Source organism: Cebus imitator, unplaced genomic scaffold (genome assembly GCF_001604975.1).
Source record: "Cebus imitator isolate Cc_AM_T3 unplaced genomic scaffold, Cebus_imitator-1.0 Scaffold50, whole genome shotgun sequence".
Lineage (NCBI taxonomy): Eukaryota > Metazoa > Chordata > Mammalia > Primates > Cebidae > Cebus > Cebus imitator.
In genome coordinates, this window is record NW_016107365.1 from 7,208,983 (window position 1) to 7,219,019 (window position 10,037).

The 10,037-nt window shown below is 48.8% G+C and overlaps 1 protein-coding gene across 1 annotated transcript in view; it reads right to left on the bottom strand.

Moving 5' to 3' along the window:
* Positions 1–891: 891 nt before the first annotated feature.
* LOC108303750 (orthopedia homeobox) overlaps positions 892–10,037 on the bottom strand; it is a 9,625-nt gene continuing 479 nt past the window's right edge. Inside the window, exons 2-3 of the mRNA XM_017527695.2 lie at positions 8,627–9,036; positions 892–2,967 (exon numbers count right to left, since the gene is read on the bottom strand). Of these exons, the coding sequence (XP_017383184.1) occupies positions 2,437–2,967; positions 8,627–9,036 (941 nt within the window). The 3' untranslated portion in view covers positions 892–2,436. The remainder of the gene's footprint in view (positions 2,968–8,626; positions 9,037–10,037) is intronic.

The following is a 10,037-nucleotide window of genomic DNA, read 5'->3' on the forward strand; positions in this document are numbered from 1 at the left end:
TCCCAAGGAAGCCTGTGACATCGATTTGCCTCCAAGTTTAAAACACACTGCAACCTTCCCCTCGGCCGACCAAAGAAACAGTATTTTTTTCCCTATGCCTTTGGGGCAGTCCCCTGAGCACGTGGCTGAAGTCGAGGTTAGCACGCAGCCTGCAGGAACCCTGAGAGGAAACCAGAGCAGCCCCGGGGTGGGGGAAAGCCCTGACAGGCGCAGGTCGTCCCGGACACGCCTCTTCTGGAGAAGCACATTTGCCGCTATTTGGGAGGCCCCGGGTATCTGAAGCGGAGCCTGGGTCTGGGGACCTGACGGGCGTCGTCACCTGAGGGAAGGCCCCAACGAGGTCTAGGCCCTGGGGGGAGGCAAGAGCCACGGCCTCGCGTCCACCGGGTACCTGGGATCAGAGACGGCTGGGGCGGCGCCGGAGGGCAGAGCTCGGGGCTCAGAAGGCCGAGGGTGCGAACTGTGATCCCATTCCGCCCACTGCCGCCCCATCACGCTCACGCAACCTGCGAGAGGCGCCCTGCGCGCCACTGCCCCAGGGACACCGTTCATCCGAGAAACTCTCAGGCCCTGCGTTTCGCGCCGACAGCGACGCTCAGAGCCCCACCTCTGCCTCGGAAGCCTAGGTTGGCTGAGAAGCCTCGGGAGGCTCCAAGCTTGCGCGGGAGGCGCTAGCAGCAAGGCCCCTGGACGCCTCCCCGCCGCGGAGACCTCACCGTGCCCTCAGAAACCGAACCCAAGCCCAGCACAGGGTGAAGGGCCCACGTGACCCGGACGCCAGGACCCCTCCAACTGCCGCGAATATGACCATTCCCAAGACTGGCCCCTCCCCTCCCGCCACGAGACCCCTCCCGCCGTTCGAGGTCACACCAAAACCCATCATTCTCTATATCACATACTGAAAATGATTTTATTTTATCCATTTACATTTAACTTGATATAAACTTGTCCGGAAAAGTCAAATAATATGCTTTATATTAGCTCAAACATTTATTAAGAAAACCGAATTCCATAAATAAACACAGACATTAAGTTAAAACATATCACAAATTGACCAGTATGTAACAAGAATGCTTTATCTACACAAAACATCCTATTTCACATATTTGTTCATTCTTAGAAAGCGCTTCTGTTCTCTGGGTTTGGATTTGACCAGCACATGCAGAAAGAGCTGATTGTGTTTCTCTGTACAAAGTTGCAGGATTGTAGATGTCCGAGTGCCCCCATCGGCGGCCGGCAGGTGGCCGAGGGGCACGAGGGACGACAGGACGACCACAAAACAACCAAGGGCACAGAGCAGCGAGAAGAGAGAAACGGAAAAGGAAGCAAACAAACCCCAGTCCTGAAGGATCCAGAAAAGAGATGTGACTTTTGCTTTTACAAAAGAAAATTCTGCTTACATGTTTATTTTATTCCTCCTTATAAAGACTTATCAAAATGGGTCAGATCACCTCTTCTTCGTCACATGACTCCTTTAGTCTACTCCAGCCACCCAATCCACTGTCGCGTTCCTCCGGAGAAGCCTTCCCTTCTACACCCTCACACAATTGTGCGTAAGAAAATAAAAATCAGATGAAATAAAAATAAAAGCGTTCTCTTGCAAGCCAAGAGAGGGCTCCACCTGTGACCGGGTGGACTGGGCAAGGGTAGGGTGGTGGGAGAGGAAAGAAAGGAGCTCGAAGAGCACAAGGACAAATCAAATCATAGCAGCTGGGCCCTCGGATGAGGCGGTTGGTAGCAGATGCTTGTCCTCCTTTAAGACAAAAATCCCTAACATTGTGCTGTCCCTTGAACACGTCCGTGTGTGACCTAGGTGTCTGTGCGCGCGTGTGTGTAGCGTCTGAGCGTGAGCGAGAGTGCGAGTGTGTGTGTTTCTGCCCACAAACCAGTCCATTGGTGTCTGATTTCAGATCCTGAGTCGACTCCCTGGTACGTAAAATGGCGGGAAGGATGCTTTTGCCGGGCGCGGGAGGAGGGGCGCGGGAGGAGGGGCGCAAAGTGTGGGGACGTAGGGGAGGCGGCGGGCGAGGGGGGTCGTAGGCGTCGCGTCGAAGGTGTGGGTGGGAACGCCGCCAGGCAGAAGGCCGGGAGAAGGGCACGAGCACGGCCAGCGCGAGCGGGGAGTCCGGGATGGCGGGAAGGGTGGGCTGAGGCGCTGGAGGCCGGGCTGAGGGGGCACCTGGATGGGAAGGGAAGAGGGGCTGCCGGGAGACCGGGGACCGCGGGCAAGCGAAATCAGGCGCAGGGGGGGGCCTCGCGGGCTGGGGCTAGGGGTGAGCCGGAGCAAGCGTAGGAGAGAGGCGAGGACGAAACGAGACAGGGCGGAAAACCGGGGCGGGACGGGGCAGAGCGCCTGGGTCCCGGCGCGCGCCGGAAGGGCCTCGGGGCGGCCCCGGGGGCGTTGCTGGGGGCGGAGCGGGCCGGGGCGCGGCTGCATTAAGTGAAGCTCATAGAGACTGTGTGCTCTAGCGCCTTGCGGCGGAGGGAGGCGATGCTCGTGCCCCGCCACACGTCGCTGCTGTCCGGGGAGCTGCAGAGCTGGGGCGAACCGGAGACGTTGCTGGGGCCGGGGAGGGAGGCGGGCACCATGCCGGGGAAGGCGGGCTGGTAGAGGTGCGACTGCAGCCCTGCGCCGTTGGAGCCCGCCAGGCTGTTGGACAGGCCCATGGAGTTGGGCGGCGGCCCGGCAGCCAGGCTGCACTGGGACAGCGACTGCGCCATGGCCTGTTGCCTGCCCAGAGCCGGCGGCAGCGGCAGCTGCGACACGCCCGGCATGGCGGCCGCCGCCCAGCGGGTGTCGTTGGCGTGGAAAGAGCATAGGCTGTCGCCCATGGCGGCGGCGGCAGCGGCGGCAGCCGAAGGAAACTGAGGCAGGCCTGGCGTGGGCAGCAGCGTGCCGGGCGCGCGGAACACGTTGGTCGTCTTCTTGCGCTTCTTCCACTTGGCGCGCCGGTTCTGGAACCAGACCTGGAGCGGGTGGGGCGGGAGACAGACAAGGCGCTGTTAGTCGGCCGGGCGGCGGGGAAGCTCGGGCTTGAGCTCCAGAAACCCGCAGCGGATACAGCAGCTCTGCCCCGGGAGAAACAAGTGCCATCGGCCCGACACACCCACAAACCCAGTCGGAGCCGTGGCTCCCCAACAGCTCCTGGCAGCTGGCGCCCCATGTACCCACCAGGCGAGGAGTCCTGTGCTCCTGAGAGCTCGTGCCCCGCAGCGTTTGCGCACTGTGCAAACACACCAAGGTGTGTAGTCTTCACCACGCCCCTGCACATTCTGTGCACTGCACAGATTCACAGGTCTGCAGTCAGGCATGTGTCAAAGCTCGACCCACAGGTGTACAAATGAAGATAAACATGTGTACCCATGTGGCTTAATAGCATGCCTTATAACACTGATAGGCTATAGAATTTTCAGAAACGCTGGAAATTTGGAAATTGATGAGGGGCCGTGGATGACATAGTTTCAAAATCGAAAGACAAAGGAAAACCCCTAACGCCACGGTTGACAGGCGGAGAGGTTAATATAGTGATCTGCGTGAGAAAGTGAGCGCCACTGAGTTACAGTGTGGTTTGGGTGTGGTTTGGGTCTCCACCGTGATTTCTCATTCCCATACTGCTTGGTGCTACTGCCACAACTCTTCGTCTGGGCTGTACGTGTCCTGGAACATGCTGCCAAAGCTCTGAGCCCCAGGGGACTTCAAGTCTATTCTTTTCAGGAACTTACTAAGGGTCCCAAGTAACAAGGCCTCCGATTCCCTCATGTTGCCCCATTTCATCTATAAACTAAAAGCAAATGTTCGGACCAATACGAATTAAAGGAGGTCACATTTTACCATGCAATATATGAGTCAAATTTAATTTTGCTTAGACAAACCCAAATGTCCTTTTTCAGGGAAATGAGTTTGATAAAATATACTCCAAATGAAAATAGCCTTTCTATTCTCTTTTTTCTTAAGAGTGGCTCAGGAATTTCAGACCCTACCAGGCAAATTTGCCCAGGCATGTCAAACCCTTTATCACAGAAGAAGAATTCTGCCTGAAAGTTATCACATAAGCTTGCCAGTCCAAGATAACTCCCATCTCCTCCTATTTGAATATGATCTCTTTAAATGACAATAATAATAACTTGCCAGCAGGCCGGCTTGGAAGACTTGCAATTTAAAGTCTAGTCAGCTGGAGTTTACTATGCCTAAATATAAATGATGTGGGACACAGCTCAGGTACTGATTGAGTTTCCTCTTAGAATTTGGCCAACGCAATTTGACCACCATATCCGTGGCCAAAAAAGGTTGTTCATCCGTTAATGTAACCTATTTAGTGTTTACTCTGCAAGCTAAAGTATCAGAGGGGTATGGACATACCTGCCCTCGGTCTCCGTGAGCCAGCAATGTTCAGTGGTGTGTTCATGCCCAGGCAAGCATAGACGCACTCTATGCTTAACGGCATTGTCGTCTAGAATACTCCCTCAGCTTTGGGCCGGCCCTCGCCTTTCTACCGTGCCTACGCCATCACCTACCACTTTCTTCCTGTGGTTTCTACCCCATTTCTCAGATTGCGGCGTATCCCAGCGTCGGCGATGGGCAAGCGGGTCTCGTCTCTTCCCAGCTGCAGCCCCTGAGCTGGTGGTACAACGGATTAATGAGGCAGCAGGGCTCTATATGGTGAATGGGATCAATGAGACCCGATTGAGCTGTTAGCGGCCTTAGGCGGAGAGCAACTCTCAGGAGGAAAGGATGGCACAGCGAGAAGACCTAAGGCCGCAAGTCGCTGTGCAGCACCCACCCAAGGCTGGACTCAGGGGAGGTAGACGCGACGGTGTCTGTAACCAAAGGGTTCCCACACTTGACAAACTGCATCCGAATTGTTTTGAAAGGTGTCTTATAGAGTCAAGACCGGTTTCTAACAACCTACAAGTGCCAGTGAATCCCGAAATGTTTGTTTGAGGGGAGAGAGTGTAAGGGAATAAGCAGAAAAAAGAAAGAGGAAGGGGAGGGTTGCCCAGTAGAATTTCAATAGAAAATGCGACTACCACGATGGTTTCTGAACCTAGGCTCTGCTCAGGCACAGGTGGAAAAGAACAGCTGTTAAAGAACTAAATATTATAGAAATAATCGAAAAATCATGCTCAATTATGTTTGAGGGTTAGTAGTCAAATGATGGCTACAAATTTTTTTATGTTTCATGGCTTACTGGGATTGGGGGGGGAAAATCTGCATGGAGTCTGAGCACCTCCGTTCCACGCTACGATGCATATGTTTTTAAAATGTGAATGTTTCCACTTGAAAACTAGAGCATGACGGATTAAAATGCAGGCAAAACCTAAGGGAGATTTTCAGAATGCGCAGATGACAACTCCAGGAAATATATTAACCACAGACACGGGCCAACTTTGTATTCAGTTTGAAATGCAGCTCTTCTTGGAAAATGCTTAATACAACAGTGAGAATCTAATGGAGGTTGGAATCTAAAAATCTACTTTCATGATATCTGCTGTTACAGTAATATAGACATACTGTAAATGTATTTTAAAATATATAGCCCGTTTAATTCCCCAGCTATAAATGGCTGAGAAATAGAGGAAAGAGGGAGAGAAAGAGAGAATATTACTTTTCCCCCCCTTGAAGCAAATGCTTTATGAAGATCTCATTGGAATCCAGCAATGATTAATGTGAAGATTTGGGAGGAAATTTGGGGAGCTGTATTAAAGCCTAGATCTGAGGTTCATTTCGATCAGCCAGCCGTGAACTCTGGGCCGAATTCATTACACTTTAATAGTGCTGGGAGAGGAAGAAAATGCAATTTCTCATTCCATTAGAAAACTAGAAAATACTCTCAGCTTGTCCCCCTATTAAGATGTGGCAGGTGACAGGGCCATTCTGGGGGACACGGTCAATGGAATTACAGCACATTATTTTTGTTCGTATAAAATATTGAAAGGCAAGCCTGACTGTGCAGAAGTTATTTCACTGATTTGGTTTTTATGTAAATAAAATATTGAAAGTTAATTAATCCGTGCTAGAGACTAATGATTATGCTTATTATATTGCATTTGATCACATAATTTGCATGATTCTCACATTGCTGCTTAATAAGCCATTCCAGGTTATAAATAATTCTGAAATTGGTTTCTAATAATGGCATGCTATAAAAGGAATGGTTTTATTACACTAGCCAGAAAAGAGGAGCGATATCAGACATGGAATTGGCCTCCATGTGAGTAGAGATGCTTTAATAAATACTTAAAAGTATAATATATACCAAATAGAGATTAAAAAATAAGTATATTGGGTAATTTAGTGTAGAATCAAAAAGCATCTTTAAAAATATACAATTGCAATGAATTAAATGTTTAGATAATTTTTAATCAGTGCAGTGGCCCACATACAGAAAAGAGTGTGTGGCAATCTGTTAACTATAAAGAAAACTATGAAGCACTGATCATATAAGAACATAAACCAATTACTATTTAATTTGAATTTGGTCAAGGAGCAATGTTACAGTGAATTGTGAAGTAAATACATTTTCCATAAACTATTTTTGCATTACATTACATAATGTTAATCATTTTGAAAAGTTAATTAAGAAGGTTATGTTGATCTGATTACTTTTTAAACTATGGAACATTATTTTTAAAAATATTGAAATTGCCATTCTATTAAATTGTGCCTATCAGCAGGCTCAAGCTATTATCTTTGCTTGAACATTATGCTGGAACAATTAGAGTACTTTGTCTCTTTCTTCTTGCATATTCTTTTCTGTACTTTTTGAAAATAACTATTTCTGTTACATAGCTTATATTTCATTTATAACTTTTTCTATTAAAAGAATAACTGTCATTAACCTTTGGAAGACCTAATAAAGTTTAATAGACCTCGTTTCCTTTTTCATAAAATCAGTTGTTCAATTATATTTTATTTGTGATTCTAAGTTCTATTTTAATTTAAACTAATTGCCAGTATGTCTACGTTAAGACACAGTATTTTACCCTTTAAAACAAGAATTAATAGATAGTATTTCTCTTAAGGGACAAAAAACAAAATTTATGAATTTCTAACCCACAAGATCGAACCTACAAGCAAGCATTGTCATCAGTGTTGATGGAAGTATTGAAATTGTATATTTATGTAAAGGTTAAAACTCAACTTCAGGTATTTTTAAAAGGTGAAAGGTAAAAATTTTGAAGAGCATTACTAATATATGTTTACAGTTATGCAGTTAGCACTCTTTCAGTGTGTAGTTTTAGGAGATCACTGTTTAGGCCTTTCACTAGCAAAACCACCCAGACTTATATTGAATAAAAATGTTAATCATTATGTTAATCAATATTACTTTATTAACTTGACTATTTAAAATCCCCAATTATATTCATTTAGTATTAGAACAGAAAAAGCATGCTCTATTTTTTCCGTTTAGACTATCTTTGAAATGCCAAATGGAGACAGAAATATTCAATGCTGTGATTATGGACGCTCTCATCGCTTGCTTCTTAAATAAAATGTAAAGTAACTAAGATTTAAAGTTAATTTATAATAGTAGGTAGCGCTGGTTTAACAAGCTGACCAGATTGATGACACCCAGGAAATCGTACAGAAAATACCACCGACCAAATGGCAAAAGAAGATTTTTTTCAGCACCATGGATAGCTCAAGAGTAAGTACCCGCGCTTGGAATTTCACCTCCAGGCACCTGTCCGTAAAATATTCGATTCGTTGTCTTCATTCTTTTAAAAAGCGAACAAAAAAATCTGGGATTCACTAGGCTTATGCTTTTATTCCCCAATTTTCAGAAAAGCTATAGGTATAATTTTCTAGGTTATATAAAATTTACAGCTTGGTGAGTGGTTGGAGGGGAATTAGGGGTCAGCAATGATTTCCTCTACTACCTGTCAACCTTTCCCGTCCCGAATGCCCCTCTTCAGACCGGATATCTACAACAGAAAGCCTTCATCCCCCTACCCCACCCCAGCTTTCTTAGTGGACTCCAAAACAAAACAGGGCTCACCGGCTGTGGGAATCTCGTCAGCTGTCCCCAGGTTATTGGTAGACCGTGAAAGTTCAAACCCTTTGCAAACATCAAAACTAGGAATATTTTGCCTGAGTGCAGAGGGAGGTCGATACTTAATAAAGCCACGCTGTGAAACCTGGGTTTTTTAAAGGGCGCCCATTCGCCTTATTTGTTCTTTTCTCTTGTTTACTGTATAATTGTTGCATTCCTCCTTTTATCCAAACGCTTAACACAAACTCATTAGGGGGTGATACTTGTCGATAACAGGAGCAGGAGTTGAGGTGTGCGCTCGGCTGGGCTGCCTGGGGGGAGAGGGGGCGCTGAGGTTGCCTTCTCAGGAGAAGGAGGCAAACCCTGTAGCCCGATAACTCTGGGCTTCGATTTTGAGGAGCTTCTTCCCGGTTGTAGCTATACCGGCCGAAGACAGGGGCCTTGCGTGTCCACTGGGGGATGGCGATGGGGACCGGTTTCCGGATAGAGAAGGAGATAACTCAACACAGGAACGCACAGACAGCCAGAACGCAGCCCGGGATCTCCACAGGGGAAGGAAAGATACTGCTCCCTTTGCCCAAATCCTCCCGCCCGGTCCTTGCCTTCTGCCCCAGAGCCCAAGCCCCGAGTACCTGCACTCGGGACTCCGTCAGCCCGATACGCAGCGCCAGCTCCTCACGCATAAAGATGTCGGGGTAGTGAGTCTTGGCGAAGCTCCTCTCCAACTCGTTGAGCTGTGCGGGGGTGAAGCGTGTCCGGTGGCGCTTCTGCTTCTGTTGGCCCTGCTGCTGGCCGGCTTGGCTGGGGTTCGGGCCGCCCTGAGGCCCGGGCTGCTTGTCCGGGTCTTTGGCGCTCACCGCCAGCGAGGCCGGAGTGGAACCCACTGTGGTGATGTCCTCCCCGGGCAGCAGAGTGGCTCCCTCCACTGGGTCGGAGTTGGGCGCCAGGTCCCCTGGATGGCCCCCAGGGTCGGAGCTCCCCACGCCCAGCCTACACTTCACCGCCTCCCGGTGGCCCAGAAGCTCGGCGGCATCTTTCATACCTAAGGAGGCAAGGGTTCACCGTCACTACTTTCTTGGCGATGCCAGGTGGGGCTGTCTTCCCCGTGCAGCTTTCCTTTCACCCATCCTCGGCTCCCTCCACACCCACGCTTGCCCTAAGGAAGAAACTCCCAGGGTACTCAGCTGGGTTCCCCAGAATTTGTACAGTAGGCTTGGAATAACATCTCCCAGCCCCTTGCCCTCTCCGCAGCCTACTCCCGTAGTAAACAGCACAATCCTTCGTCTCTTTCACAATAAAACACTCCCGATCCTGGCAATAAAACATTCCTCTGAATCCCTTCTGTAAACCGTACCCCCGGCGCCCCAAAAATCGAGAGCAAATCTTTGGACATGGGGGGCGGGGGACAGAAAGAAAATTAAGCAATTCTTCGGTTGCTGCGGCACCTGCGCTTCGGCAACCTGACGAACTCTACCTCCGGCCCTCAGCCGATTCCTTCTCACTTTCGGAAGAAGAATAAACCTCCAAGCTTTCCACCCCCCAAAATCAACCCAAATCAGCTCCGCCTCCCCCTCAAATCAGAGAAAGTGTTTGGAAAATGGAGTCACATCCATCACCAAAGATTCCCAATCCGGAAACCCAGAGCCCAGCAACCCAAATAGCATTAAGGAAATTCGAGCGAACTCTATGGACAACCGTGAATCAAACTTTAGAGATTTCAACTTTTCTTTCCAGAGAAATAAAAGGCGCATTCCTCTCAGCCATTGGCAACGCCGAATCCCTTGCAGAAGGTGGGATGCCTGTGAGGTTGAATTTGCCTTCTCTCATTCTCAACCAGCACACTTAGCAAATCCGCCTTGATGGCAGCAGCTTCTCCTTTATGCCAGATTTTTTACAAATTCAACCACACTTAGAAAAGGAGAGAAGACAAGAAGGTAGTGTGGAGAGAGAAACGGGGGGTGGGGAGGAAGCAGAAATAATTCCCAAATCAAAACAAACAAGAGAGGAAAAAAACAGAGAGAGAAACACCTCCAAACAAATTAT